General features: G+C 37.2%; 2 protein-coding genes across 5 annotated transcripts in view; one reads left to right on the forward strand and one right to left on the reverse strand.

Annotated features, from left to right (window-relative positions):
* The window catches only part of METTL14 (methyltransferase 14, N6-adenosine-methyltransferase subunit), a 71,416-nt gene that overhangs the window by 34,875 nt on the left and 20,812 nt on the right, over positions 1–15,729 (forward strand). The window lies entirely within an intron of this gene.
* SEC24D (SEC24 homolog D, COPII coat complex component) overlaps positions 6,609–15,729 on the reverse strand; it is a 103,087-nt gene continuing 93,966 nt past the window's right edge. For 3 of the 4 annotated variants that reach the window (XM_063108006.1, XM_063108007.1, XM_063108004.1), the window contains exons 22-23: positions 12,214–12,303; positions 6,609–7,419 (exon numbers count right to left, since the gene is read on the reverse strand). In XM_063108006.1, coding sequence (XP_062964076.1) covers positions 7,279–7,419; positions 12,214–12,303 — 231 coding nt within the window. In that variant the 3' untranslated portion in view covers positions 6,609–7,278. Of the gene's footprint in view, positions 7,420–9,876; positions 10,405–12,213; positions 12,304–15,729 lie in introns of those variants that run through there. The other variant, XM_063108008.1, reaches the window with a different exon arrangement.

Consider the following 15,729-nt stretch of genomic DNA (forward strand, 5'->3'; position numbering starts at 1 on the left):
ATCTTTGAAAGCATGTTATCTAGTTGGCTTATTTTGATACACACAAATAAGAGTGAAGATGCAGACTAATACTGTAAAGTTGCATGCAGTGATGTAACTGTAAGCCATTTCATCTGTCCAGTGGGAGAAAATGTAGAGATCTAGGCCTGCGTTGTCACTAGACATACCTTTTAGAGAATCCTATACCTATATAAGTTTTTAGTTTACAATTGTTGACGTCTTAAGAGAATGACTACATCATTATCCTGCCTGTTGTATATGTTTGTTTTCTTTGTCTTTGTGAAAGCAGAGGATAAAAAGTCAGAATAAAACACACTTGCTGAGTTTAGCACTTTATGCTGGTTAAATGATCAAGGTAATTACTTAAATGTCTTGTGGAATTGGCCGTCATAAGTTTATGTATTTCAAGACAACTTCTGGGTAGCTGCAGTGTTTAATATTTAGTTTAAAAAAAAAAAAAAAAAAGAGGCTTTTGCTATAGTTAAGTGTCCATAATTCAGGTAGATGGATTATTCGGCCTTAAGCAAGAAGCTAGGCTCATACCATGGTAATAGGAGCTCAAGATTATAGCTTACTTTTCTATTGGTACGGCTTTATTTTTAAAAAATAATAAAAGGATATAAGCATGATTAAAAATATTTATTTATAAAAATAATTCCAAAGCAAATTTAGAAAAATGTAAACTCAAATATAAGCTCATCAACCAACTAACTCCCTAAATCTTAAGTCTCAACTTCTTCCTGACATGGTGCTGACAAGATAGTTGATCAGTATGACATCAGAAACTTCAGGGACCATTTGTGGTCCTGATTGCTCTCATTTCTCCTGATTCAAGTATAAAGCTTGCCATTCTTTCTGATACCTGCCTTTGTCTACTGGTTTAGTCCAGAGTTTATTACCCTGCTGCTTGGGCTCTTAGGACTTAGTCTGTCGTTTATTTTGTGAAGGCAGTGGTATTCTTTCTCAGCTTCTAATGTGTGGTATACAGTAAGTGCTCTATAAATAGTCCCTTACTCCCTTGCTTGCTTAATAATTGGAAGTAATCCCCAAGAGATTTTTTAATAACTTTCTTTTTTCAGTTCTTTTCCCTTCTGCTGATGCTTTTTTGCTGCATAAGAGGACTTTGGTTTTCTAATGATTTTTTTCTATCAAATAAAGAGAACATTATCCTTGAAGAAGAGGAAACAAAGTCATTTCCAGTGAATTACTATTTTCAGAGATCTCGAACAGAATCAACTTTCTCTGATCTGACTTTAAAGGCACCTCTTTCCTCAGGATATAAATTTTTAATTTTCTGCCAATTGCAGCCTGGAAAAATAAGGTGAGTTAACCATATTTGTGTCACTTTGTTTAATAATAGCCTAAGTGAGAAAAGTAGACTACTTTCCTCTTGTGAGTAATAGAGACAGTAAATTGCCTGATAGTGAGGAGGGGCAGGATCGTGGAGGATGGGTGGGGGGTGGCATCCGAGAAATGACCTCACTGGGGAGTAGCTGAATGGCACCTAGGAAGGTATCAGTCCCCAGACTGCACGTACATTTCCCCCAAGTGTGGTGTGGGACCAGAGAGCCCTGGACTTCAGGAGACTGTGGGGGGCTTTTACACTAGTCATCAGTGTGGACCAAAGGTAATAAAGTTTCCCTCCCAGTCCTGTGAGAGAGAGATTCAGATTCAACTAGGTAGATTTTAAAAACATGACTTCTTGCACACCATTGTTGCAATTCATATTTGCTTAAATTTCTCCTAATTTATAAGTGGAAAACCCTTTCTGTCACATAGGCATATTAGGTCCCTGAGACATCAGTTAGTAACATTCTAAACCCCATGGTATATCTTAAAACTTCAAACATGAATAACATGTATTTAAACCATTTTTCATCATTTTCATGGACCCAAGGAATACCTCAGCTTGAAAAATACTGACTAAAAAACTAAAGTCTTATTCTATAAAAGATCCTAAAAATGAAAATTCTCATTGCAAAAGAGTTTTGTTTTTAAAGCTGGTAACAAGTTTTTTAAAATATTAAAATAAAAAGCATACCCTAAAAATTCTTGCACAACTCATGCATTTTGAGACTGTATCTGCAGTTACTATTATAGTTTAAGTAGACACTGGTACTTTTGTCTCCCTAAACTGACTTATGTGATTCGAAAATGGACTTCCACTTATTAAGTTCGGATAACAGTGGCTCTAGAAATAATATTTAAGAGGATATGAGAATTGGGGGATGCATCACGGGAGCCCCAGATCTGAAAGGGCATTCACATAGTGTTTGCCTATTCCAAATAAACTCACCCAATATTGCAATAGGCAGAGACATTGTGACTTACGGGAGGTGCTGATGGCAGCTGGTCAGCTAGAAATACGCACTGCCACAGGGTACAGTTATGTAGTGAACAGATCAACATAGAGGTGGAAATCATTTGCACGCTCATGTGTAGACCCTCACCCAAATCAGAGCTCATAGGAGATCTGGCTGAGTAGATAAGTTAATTTACTTGTTACCCCACTGGCTCCAGCATTAGTGAACTGTAGTGTTCTAACTACATTTACATGCAAATTCATTTACTCAAGGCTCCTGCTTCCTACTGTCTTCCATTTGTCTTAAAGGAGATGTGCCTTTCCTTGGGTAGACTATGTTGGCCAGGGGTAGTTTCCCAGCAGAGAGGGAGAACTCTGGTATGCATGGGTAGGGGAAATAGGTCTATGTTCCACATTTACCTTACAGTGGAGTTTAGCATAGTCAAGAGACGTGATAGGAAACTATATGAAAACTGCTGTCAAGTGGAAGAAGAATTTACCTTTGGCCTCAAAGGACAGAGCATTTGCACCAAAAGGAGAAGGTTCAGGGAAACAGTCTGATAAGTATAATTTTCTAACAACTGTTCATACATGGCTGCTTGGGGAAGGAGTAAGCTTCTGCTTCTTAAGCAGAGGCCAGGAAACATCCATTAGACATGGTGAGTAAGGGATTTCTATTGGCCCAACTAAGATTTTTTTGTTTTTCTTCATATCCAGATTAGTCAGTATTATATTTTATTTTTCCAGCAATTAAAATTTGCATTGTCAACTCCCCCCAAATTGCCTTTTCTGACCAACCTTTCTGAAAGGTTTAGACACCATAGTGTATAATGCCTCCTAGTGGAGCTGAAGTTCAATTTCAGATTATCTGTCCATGTTCAAAATTGATCTAAAATTCAATACTTGTTCTTCATTGTTCCATCTGGCTAAACATTCAAAAATTATTAACAGACCATTCTAATTATTTTCAGCCTACTGTCATTAGGTTATACTTCTAGAAAGTGAAATTGTGCCATTTAGTAACCTCAAAGATGAGCCTTCTTGAGAGAGTGAACATATTTTTTCATAATGGTTGCTCAACATTTGAAATACAAATTCTTATCTTTGATTAATATATTATTGATGTTTTGCTTTTTAACACTTAAAGCAGCTTAGGCTACAGGTTTTTCATATTGGTGAGTTTATTTTAACCTCTGAAACCACCTGTTAATTGGACATTTCTATAGCATTTAAAGATGGTAGCTTGCTTTTGAGGATGTCAATTAAGATACTCCTGGCATAGCAGCAAATACAATTAGGAGTCAGATTTGTCCTAGTTTACATAATCCTTAGCAAGTTTAATTAAAAACCTAATATAATAATAATAGCAATGAACACTTACATAGCATTTACTATGTGTCAGACACTAATCTAAGCCCCTTATATTTACTAACTTAATCCATGAAACAACTGAGTAGGAAACAGACACAAAGGTTTCTAACTTCCCTGGATCACACAGCTAGTGGTGGAACTCGTATGGAAACCCATGTTGGTTCCAGAGCCTGTGCCTTTAGCCAGTATCCTCTAGTGCCTCTCAAGGTTTGGGGAGGAGGAGCACTATTTCAGGACACCTCAGAACAGCACTTAGACCATTTTTGACAGGTGACAGTTAAGGACTCACTGGACCATTTCCATTATATACTGGTTTCTCCTACCACTGAAAGCTAGTCTCTCCATTTGTATTATATTCTCTCTTGTTTTCCAAAGGTCTTACTCTTGAATATTTTTTCTCTATCTTCAATCTTCAACAGTCTCTGGAGGACAGTATTGCCACTTTTTTCCCAACATAATACTGGCTTCTTTCCACTAGTATTTAAATGTCAAGTCCCTGAGTGTATTAAAACAAGAAAATCCTCCCTCTAACTGTGACCCACCCACTCATCCCTTTCTTAAGGTTGCCTCCAATCTGCCTCCCTTTCCTCAGAATGTTCTAGTCAAACGTTTATCCTCATTGATCCAGTGAAACTGCTCTCGCCAAAGTCACCATGACCTTTTCACTAATTCCAACATACATTTAGTCTTCATTTTAACTTGTCTTTTGGAAGCCCGTAACTTGGCTGCCCACACTCTCCATCCACCCCTCTGCTACACTGGGCTTTATGACATCCTCTTACCAGGTTTCTTCCTCACCTCGCTGGCCCTTCCTTCCTAGACTCCTTTACAGGTTTCCAGTTACTGTCTGCCCCAGGGATTTGCTTTCATCTCACTCTAGAGATTGCCCTAGGTTTTTTAATTCACTTGTGTGGCTGCCTTTTCTCTGCATGTATGTAGATGGCTTGCAAATCTCCAGCTCATAGTTCTCTACTGAGCCTCACAACCATATTTTTAGGTGCTATAGTTTGTCATCTCACTTGGATAGCTTATAGGCTACCTCAGCATGTACAAATCTGAACTACTACTCTTTACACACACACACACAAATCTAGTTCTGTTTCCTCTCATAAAGAATCATCTCAATATACATCCAGCTGCCCAAAAGAGAAATCATAATTATGACACTTTCTTATCCCTTAGTAACATCAGCTCCTCATCCCCACTAAATACCGTTATTTTAATTCACGCCATTATGAACTCAAATGGGATACTCTGGTAACCTCCTAAATGGTCTGCCTGCTTCTGTCACCTTATAACTCAAAGTGACCTAAAGAGTGATTCTGTCACTCTTGCTTAAATTACTTTGAATGTCTTCACTTTGCCATTGATTGTCTAAACTCCCCCTTGACCAGGAATCTACCCACCCCTCCAACTTTGTTACCACTCTGTCTCTTCTTCTTAAGTTCCAGCCAAGTTTAAGTTCTTTAGCTTACTGAAGGGGTAATATGTTCTCTCCCACTGACCTTCATGCATATTTTCTCCTCTGCTGGAATATTTACCAATACTCCCAATTAACTGACTAGTTTTTTTCAGGGCTCAGTTTTAATAAAACTTCCTCTGGAAAAATCTTTACTGACTACACACCCTGCCTCCCAACTAAACAGGTCAGATATCCCTTCTGTGTGCTCACTATAGCATTTCCTGACATTTATGAAACTTTACTGTAATTGTAGAGATGGCAAAGATCTCATTTGTGCTGCTCACTGTTGTCTGTCTCCCCTGTAGAACGCATAGTGCCTGGCACACAGATGGTGTGCAGTAAATATTTGTTGAATAATAATATACTGCCTCCAAGAATGACACATTCTTTGAGCTAATTACTTAGAAGTTTCTTCTTTCTATTGAATGGCCCCTTGTCACTTCCGTTTATTGGTTCTGGTTCTATACCCTAGTGAACTCACAGAACAAATCAGGCTGTTTTCAAACAAATAAAGGATTGTGCTCTGTGCTTCTATTCCATATAGTTCACGGTGCCTAAAACTGAATATTCATCTAGGTATGATCTCACTTCAGATAGAGTGGGACTATCACTATACTCATTTGACAGGCTACCCTTATAATAAAGTAGCTTGAGATCACATTTGCTTTCATCCCACTACTGATTCTTAATGACAAACTCCCTAAATTCTTTTTTTAATACCTTTTGTTTCGAAGAAGTATCTCCTGCCATATGCATTTGTTTTTTGGACACAAGTCTAGGAGCTTATATTTCTTTCTGTTAAACTCATCCAAGTTTATCTGAAGCATCATGAGAGTTAGCTAACATGGGGGGAATTTTAATCCTGTCAATGTATTTGTTGTTCTACTCAACTTCATGACATCTACTAATTTATAAATAAACCTTACTAGCCATGTAATCAGAGACAAGGTACTTAATTGCTTCAAGCCTGTCTTTTCATGTGTAAATGGAGATGATGATAGAACTAGGGTTGCTTTGAGAAATAAATGTGCAAATATTCGCAAAACGCATAGTGCAGTTCTTGGGATATGATATGTAGTCAATATACTTTAGCTATTATTATTTATTCATATAATTGAACAGGGCAGATAGAGGACAGATGTCTGTATCACACCACCCAAAACCACTCTCCTAGGTTTATATATATTCATTAGTAATGGTCTCATGTAGCCCATTTCTATTTATTCTGCCCACAGGGACATATTAGAGAACGTTTTAAATGACTTTCTTAAGTACACTGTCTGATATTTCCTAGATTGATTACCTAACACTCCTCAACCCTCAAAAAAAAAGAAAATTTTGTTTTCCTGATTTGTTCTTAGTGATCCATCCAAACAACTTTTTGCCAAGACACTTTGAATACTATCCTTTTTTAAAAAAATCTCAAAGTAAAAATAAATAAATAATTTTACCTACTAAGTACATGAAGCGATTTATTGGTACTGGTTAAGATCCATTATATACAGGTAAAAACCTTCCAAATTGTACAAAGAACCATTAAGAATATTGATAAAGACAGTTTTATAGACAAAACAAGTGGAAAATAGTTTTAACATACACAATATATAATTATGAAAAAAATGTAGAACACGAATTGTTCTACCAGATAGATTCCAAGGTTATTAAAAGTCTGTCTGCTATGCAAACCTTAAGTTGAAAAATGTGTTCAATGGAGTTACGTGGCTTAAAAAAATTAGGTATAATGTAAAAATTAAGGGTTTTTTCCCTCACTGCAAATGGGAGAGGAACCAAAACAACTTTTTACCCCAAATCTATACAATTTGAAAAATAATTTATATGTCTAGTACAAAGAAAATTGAGAATGTTTACGGTTCTGTAAACTATCACCTTTCATGAAATGCAAACTGCAATAGTTTTAAAAATTAAAAATTGTGCAATCAGAAATAGACTGTTCCCTTTATGGTACAATTGTACCTTCATTGGCTTTGTACCTGAGCACCAAAGCTGAAATTCTAAATGCCATCTCGGAAAGCTATTCTGAAAATGAGCAAGAAATAAAAACTAGTCTTTTAGGTGCAAAATTAGGCACCAAAAAGAAGATTATCTCCTTAGAAATGCGATATCAACGATAGAGAAGTTTCCATTAATTAAGCAGCTGACAGATCTCCTTGTGAACACAACAGAGGAAATCCATGTAAGACGATCCTCCATAAAGTCCTTTGTCTTCTACCAGGAACTGTCGGAAAACCATTTCTGGCTGCTCTCGCTGCTTGACTATTGTGAGCTAGGAAAAAAACAACAGCAGCAGCTGGTTATAAACATTTTCTTAATGTACCTCAGTTTTATCTCCTTCAATTTCACCAAATATTGTAGAATGTCCACTATGTGTGAGGACTTGGAAGATGATAGGAAAGTGCAATTGAAGAGAGGCACTGACCCCCAAACTCAAGACATAATTTTAAGTGGCAAAAATGAAACATAAGCAGAGTGCTACGGGAAAGTCTTCACACTGGTAGTAACTGTCACCTGAGCCTTAAAGGATAAGGGGCAGGATCAGAGAACATTCCATATTGGAATACTGTGTACCATGTACCAGAGATACAGATATGGCTGACATGTAAATTATCACAGGCTTCTAAAGGGCAGTGAGAGGTTAGGGACAAATTATCATAATAATGAGATTGGGTTTTTGTAGGAAATGTGATCCAATGAAGGTGAAGAATGAAATGAGATAGTTAACTGTAGCAGTGTGTACAATGCATTAGCAAGATGAGGGAAGCTAGATAGAAAGTGGTTGGAAGTGTCTAGGTGGGTGATAATCAGGTCTGAATTAGGGCAGGGGAGGTGGGGAGGTAGGTAGGGGGTAGATTTAAGACGCGCTACAGAGCTTACCATACAGGGAGAACAGGGGGAAATCCTATTCCCTGCTCATCACGATTCTCTAGGGCTGTGCTATCCAGCACTGTAGCCACCAAGCCACATGTGCTATTGAGCACTTGAAATGTGACTCGTCCAAACTGAGATGTGCTATAAATGTAAGATACACAGTGGATTTCTAAGATTTAGTATGAAGAAGAAAATTTCAATAATTGTTTATGCTGATTACATGTGGAAATGATAATATTTTCGATATATTAGGTTAAATAAAATATTATTTAAATGAATTTTTTGCTTTTTAAATGTGGCTTCTAGAAAAAATAAAATTGCATATGCAGCTCGCATTAGTGAACAGTACCGCTCTAGAAGACATCGCGGGGAAGAACCCCAGAAGGGGGAAAGTTTTGTCACAAACACTTTGAGCCCTTCTCTACTCCCTTATTCCTGTTTGAGGAAGTCACAGTAGATGATCTGAATGGTCAGAGTTTGATATTTATTGGGGCATGAGTGGGGTTAATTGAACTGTACATGTATAACAATGTCTCTGCACTTGCTTCTTATATAATAAAGAGGAGCCAGGGCACCCCTCACTTCTTCCTCCCATATGGTAAAACCACCAGAAGGGCCTTCATGGTGAACAGCTTGTAGTTAGCAGCTTCACCATGTACCACTTTGGCTGGCAGGGACTGTCCCTCCCTACCTTTGCATTACATGCTTTTCAGTTATCAAGTAGGATAATTCTGTCAACATAGCTTGCTTTTTTCCTTTATGATATTTTGGCCTCAGACCTAGGCTGATAAACTTTAAACTACCCTGACCTAATAAAAATAATATTATATAACAACAACTGCTGCTGCTCCCTCTACAACTCAGTCAATTCCGTGTGGATATGGATATGTATAATGTTTGGCTCTACGATGTCAGTGCTAGGCATGGGAGGTGTCACCACAATAGCTGAGATGTACCTATAGGCAGATTCTACTCCCACATAAGGAAGCAAAACTAACCTCTTAATGAAAATTTCTCCAGAGGAGTTTTAAGATTTGCATCCTGATGAACCTGAAGCCAAAGCTATTTTCTTTTTATATTTTATCCACTCTCTCCCAAATGCCACTATGACTTTGCTATTGTCCATGATGAGCAACAGCAATGTAGGTATAGCCTCAGTGACACAACTCAGGCTGAGACTGAACAAATGAGACATTGCAGAGGGAGAGATTTGAAGTTCTGGTTTCTTCAGAATTTACTTTATGGAAATTAATGGGAAGAAGTTCATATTACTCATCTGTGGGGTATTTTCTTCTGCTGCCATTCACTTGGGTTTTTTTTGGTGTTTTTTTTTTTTTTTTGGTTTTCATGTCATGCTTACTGTACAACCTCCTCTCATGAAGTGTGTCTGGCTATGATCTGAGGTGGTAAATAGAACAGGGAATGGATTTCAGCTTTGGGAGAAACTTAGCTTTAAGGCAAAGTAATTAATATCCTGTTCTACCATATGAGTCTCTACAGACTAAGTTGAAACACCTATCACTTGTGCCGGGATGATACAGAAAATATAGCAGAAGGTCTCAGGGAAGTGGGTTCATGGAAGTGGTGGGTGGCCTGTCTTGACATACCGATAGTCTTTTCCTCAAGGGGCCCACCCATACCACTAAGAGGAAAAATACTGGGATGGATTGGGGATCTATCTTAATTCACCCCTTTACATTTTTATAGGAAGGGACATAGCCCTATAGAGTGGGGGGAGAATATTAAAATGATTGCTCCAGGTCTCCCTCCCTGCGTCCTATGTGCCTTCTGTATAGAGACTAATGCAAGTGGTCCAAATATGACATTGTCTGGGGCGTTTCAAAGGCCAATCTCGTCTCTCATTGACTGATTCATAGAGAATAGGTTAATGTGGGAATGATTAGGATGGCCCAGGAAGAACACGTTGAGTGAGAAAAGAAGACAGCACAGACACAACCTTGGGGGAATACCAGCTCTTAAGGGGAAGATGAATGAAGAGACACCAAAGGAAAAGGGTCATTGAGAAAGGAGAAGAATCGGGAGTGTAAGATATTTTGAAAGCTAACAGAAGAGAGAATTTGAGGAAAGAAGTAGTATTCAATCTTGTAAATGATGTAAAGGAATTAAGAATCAATTGTCTTTAGTAATCTGGCAGTTTACATAGAACTGGAGAGATGGGAAGAAGGAAATACACAGAGTTAACATAGACGACTTTTTCAGGAAGCCTGGTGGTAGAATGTCTGGTATATTGCAAGTGTTCAATAAATATTTGTAGAATAAATGAAAGAAAAGGGAGGTCGAACTTGGAGAAGCAGCAGCTTCAATGAAGGTAGACTTGAGCAGCTCCTAAACTGCAGAAAAGAGCCAGTGAGGAGAGAGTAATCTAGAAAATGGAAGAGGAAAGAGAGAGAATGAAAAACATTTGGAGCTCAGAGAACCATGAGCAGGACAAGACTAGAATTTATCAGTAAGGTGTTTGATTTCAGTCATCTGAAAACACACAGTAGTATATAACCTTTTTTTGTTTCCCCACAAATATAAGAATATGCAGAAAATAAGGCCTAAGAAGGCTGATTCTCAGAAAAAATAATTAGCCTAACCAGAAGGTAGCAGTGCCTTCTGGATTTGATATTGTTATTCTTGATCCTTCCATTCCAGCTTTTTTCTCCTATTCAATCTAGACTCTTTACAAGTATCTTTTCATTTCCTTTGAGTGGTCAATTTTCAAATGTCAGAGAAAAAGGTGTAACAGTAAGTGAATAATTCCTGGATTCCTTTCAGCTCTGACATCTGTAGATTTTAGATATTTCAAATTCTTTATAGAATTAGCACTCTGAAAAGCCAAAGAAATCTTATAAATAACAGACAGATAAATTTACAGGTGGTACATGAGAAAATCTGGTTCTTTATGTATTCAAGCTAAAAGTATTTTATAATGCAGCTGCTTATAGATTTCTTTTTACATATAATAGTCAAAGCTTACCCCAGATGCTCACATGACCTTGATAAGGGGTTTCTGGAACAGGTAGAAGAAATCAGAGGAGAGAAAAGTTTTGTTTTTTTCCTTGAAGGAGGGATTACTGAGCACAGGATGATTTCTGTATGTAGTCCTGCCTCTACTCTGCAAATGGCGCCAGCTGGAGGGATGCAGGTGCTGCAGCTGGCATGCATGTGGATCATCACTGCTATGCATTCTAAATGCCAGCGGTTTTCAATTTGTGTTTCATGAGACCCTAAGGAGTGCATTGCATGTCTCCAGTTTATTCACAGAGTGTTGCATGGAGAATGTGTTTATGTGTTTAGTTTGAGCCTCTTCTGCCATGTCTAGATCCTGCCCTTAAACTGAATCCAAGTAGGTACTGTGTGGTATGAAAATGCTCTGTGTTCACCCAGACATCTGCTAGAAACTGTAAAGTTGTTCATTAGTTCAATTTATCTAAACTATCTGAAGGTAATGTTTGCATGCATGAGTTACTTTCACAGTTAAGAATGTTGATTTAAACTGACATCACATGTACTTTTCTCTTACATTCTGGAGAAAATTAGCCCCAGAATACCCTGGTTCTTGTAGAGGCCTGCCTCCAGATGAGTGTCTTATACCTCTGCAGTAAGTAGTGTTACACAGACCATCATCATATGTACATTCCAAATCCCAGGAGACTCTAATATTGCGGTTGGGAAGGAAGACAGATGAGTAGCTGGGACTTAGCAACAAGGTATAACTTTCTTGGGTTCTAGACATTTAAACTTAATTCTTTCACTCATACTCAGAAAAGGCTAGAAGGGCTTAGAAGGATTAGAATAACAAAACTTTTCAAAGATAATAAATCAAAAATTGTAAAAATCAAGTTTTAACACATGTTCTCAATGACACTTACAACTAAGTAATTTTAGGCACCAAAAGAAAAGTCATTTCAAAACCTGTTAATGATATCAATTGCTATTAAACCATAAAGAGCATCTTCATGATTACTAAAAGTCAATACTTAGTAAGATATCTCATGGTTAACCCAGGTGATAGCTATTTACTTTTGTAAGCTTGTGCTTGATAAGCAGGCAGATATACTTAGAGGTCAGTGTGAGTTTTCTATCAAAGATCATGTCATAAAAATATACAGCATGCATTTTAAAAGTCTCTAATGAAATAAATAAAAAGCATTTGAAGAAAGGAAAAATAAAGTCTCATTCTTACCTTCATTGAATATGGCCTCTTTTGTTGGATAACACTCATGATCATTCTGAGTTGTTGAGAGTATGGGCTTCCCACCTCAGGCAGCACTGTCTAAATTTCAGAAAATCAAAGTTTCAGCACAATTTATAACATTTAGATAGAAGCAGCAATTTGAGAGAGAATGTTAAAAACATCCTTCTAAAACCATATACTTGACTACTGGCTTAATTCATTTACCTGAAAACCAAAAATGTGTAAAATGCACTAAAAATTACTCATTCTTACTGGCACACATTCCCACCAATGAACCAAATATCTCTGTCCTTTGAATATAAATTCCTTCTCTGGAATTTGACACATGTACATCATTGGAATGAAACAACAGGTATATGTTTTATGCAAAGGATGTCTTTGGACCATTTCCCATGAAAGTTTAATCCCTTTTCAAGATGCCTATGTCAAGGATATGTTATGAAAGAAAAGAATGAACTGTATCCCTTCAGTGGATCACCTGCAGTACCCTGAGGCATTACCACATTTGGAAAATGCCATCCAAGTACCACTCTTCCAACACAAATGCTGATTTCTAAAGTGGAATGTGGCCTCTTAGATTTCCCTGAAATCTAGTTAGTGATCCGCAACACAGTCCAGCTGCACGTGGTCTCCAGGAGATGTGAAAAATCTGGACTTAGATTTCTTCCACTAAGACAGAGTAAAATTCTAATGCTTGCTTCTCAGCAAGAACATGCCAAGAGCCAATGTGTGGCCAATCTGTGAGTTAGCCACAGAAAAGTTGAGTTAAAATGTTTTACCATAAAGCCTCAAGTTTCAGGAAAAGGTTATGGCCAATATTTTTCACAGGCGTTCTAAGAAAAGTAGGAAATTCATCATTATAATAATCCTGCATCCCCTGTACGTATTCTTTCACATTAAGATCCTTTTATTCAACAAATAACATAAAATAAGCTGACTTCATGTATATTTCTCAAAATGTCAACTGCCTCTAAAAAGAAAGTATTACACATTTAGTTTTCAATTTTGTTTCATTTTTTGAAGGTCAAGAAGAGGTATTTCAGGCTGGCTGGTGAGCTCACTTGGTTAGTCTGGTGCTGACAACACCAAGGTCAGGGTTTGGGATCCCTGTACCAGCCAGCCGCCAAAAACAAAAGCAACAACAAAAGAAGAGGTATGCTGACATAAACACAAACCTACCCATGTGCTGCTTTGTGGTGGAGAAACTTTGGCTATTTCATGTGTGTTAAGTTAAACTAATTTGCACTCAGCATTTACTATGTCAGTGCATTATCACAGAAAAGGAGGCTTCTTTAAATTTTATATAAACATTCTTCCAACTCATAGTTTTCACCCCCTGAATTTTAATTTAATTTTTTTATTTTTAAAAAATTGCATTTCTAATCATTCCTTAATTTCAGCCATATGCAGACATCTTACTAATAAATCTTCATGCTAATTGTAAAATTGGTCTCTTAATGGAATATGGACACCCTTAATTCCTTTAAAAATATACTTTTGACATTCGTAATAGATATGCAGCTCTCTAATCTGACTATATAGCCTTGAATTTTAATCCTACCCATTTCTACAATGCCATATATCTCTAAATTGTACATTCATACCAAAATTAACAACTAAACTTAAGCCATCTTGCTACATTAGTGAGGCTTCAGGGAACAAACTATGCGCTGAGCTCTACTGTGAATTCTGAAGGAATCCACCAGTAAGCAGAGAAAGAAAATAATCATCACAGCAACAGTGCTCATGCAACAATGACCTGCAAATAAGGTTTGCAATAAATGCTGACCCTCAAACAAATCATAATTACTGGGTTTTCCTAAGACATTTAAAACATAGTCATTTGTATTTATTTCCACATCAGACCCACAATTTCTTTTGTTATGATTGCAACAGAGGGGCGCATAATCTGTTTTGGTGGTATTATTATTTTGTAACTCCTTTATCTGATTTAGGCTGTAGCCAAACACCGATAAAAGAGTTCTACATTCTTTTTTAAAAATTTTAATTGACACACTGTAATTGTACATGCTTATGGGGTACAATCTGTATAATGATTGGGGCAGTGTAGTTAATGTAACCATCACCTCATGCATTTATCATTTCTTTGTAGTGAAAACATTCAAAAGTCTATCCTCTATCCTCTAGCTATTATGTAATACACAAAACTTAACTGTTAACCATAGTCACCCTACTGTGCAACAGAACACCAGAACTTACTCCTCCTATCTAATTGTAATATTTTACCCACTGGCCAACCTCTCCTTGTTTTTCCCTCCCCCATCCCCTCCCCAGCCCCTGGTAACCACTGTTCTAGTCTGTCTCCATAATATCAACATTTCTTTTTTTAGATTCCACATATGAGTCAAATCATGTGGTATTTGTCTCTTTGTGCTTGGCTTACTTAATATAATGACCTACAAATCCATCCATGTTCTTGCAAATGACAGGACTTTTTTTTTTTTTTAATCGCTGAGTAGCATTCCATTGTGTGTGTGTGTGTGTGTGTGTGTGTGTGTGTGTGTGTGTGTGTGTGTGTGTGTATCACACTTTTACAATCCATTCATTCATTGTTGGACACTTAGGTTGATTCCATATCTGTTTACTGTAAATTATGCTGCAATAAACATGGGAGTGCAAATATCTCAATATACTGACTTCATTTCCTTTGGGTATATACCCAATAGTGGGATTGCTGGATCATATGGTAATTCTACTTGTAGTTTTTTGAGGAAGCTCCATACTGTTTTCCATGATGGCTTACTAGTTTACACTCCCATCAACAGTGCACGGGTTCTCTTTTCTCCAAATTCTCGCCAACAAGACTTGTTTTCTATGACCTTTTTGATAATAGCCATTCTAACTGGAGTGAGGTGGTATCTCATTTTAATTTGCATTTCCCTGATGATTAGTGATGTTGAGCATTTTTCATATGCCTGTTGGTCATTTGTATGTCTTCTTTTAAGAAATGTCTGTTAAGATCCTTTGCTCATTTGTCAGTTTGGTTGTTTTTTGCTGTCAAGTTAAGTTCCTTTTAATTCTTGATATTAACACCTTGTTAGATGTATAGTTTGCAAATATTTTCTCCCATTCTGTAAGTTGTCTCTTCACTCTGTTAAGTTTCCTTTGATGTGCAAAAACTTTTTAGTAATCCCACTTGTTTATTTTTGCTTTTATTGCTTGTGCTTTTGAAGTCTTGTTTAAAAAATCCTTGCCCAGCCCCATGTCATGGATGTTTCCCCTATGTTTTCTACTAGTAGTTTCATACATTTGGGTTTTATATTTATATATTTAATCCATTTTGATTTGATTTTTGTATATGGTGAGAGATAGGGGTGTAGTCTCATTTCTCTGCATGTGGATATCCAGTTTTCCCAGCATCATTTACTGAAGAGACTGTCCTTTCCCCAATATGTATTCTTGGCACTTTCGTCAAAGATCAGTTGACTGTAGGTGTTTGAATTTATTACTGGGATCTCTGTTCTGTTCCACTGGTCTATGTAT

The sequence above is a fragment of the Cynocephalus volans genome, chromosome 9, assembly GCF_027409185.1.
Source record: "Cynocephalus volans isolate mCynVol1 chromosome 9, mCynVol1.pri, whole genome shotgun sequence".
NCBI lineage: Eukaryota > Metazoa > Chordata > Mammalia > Dermoptera > Cynocephalidae > Cynocephalus > Cynocephalus volans.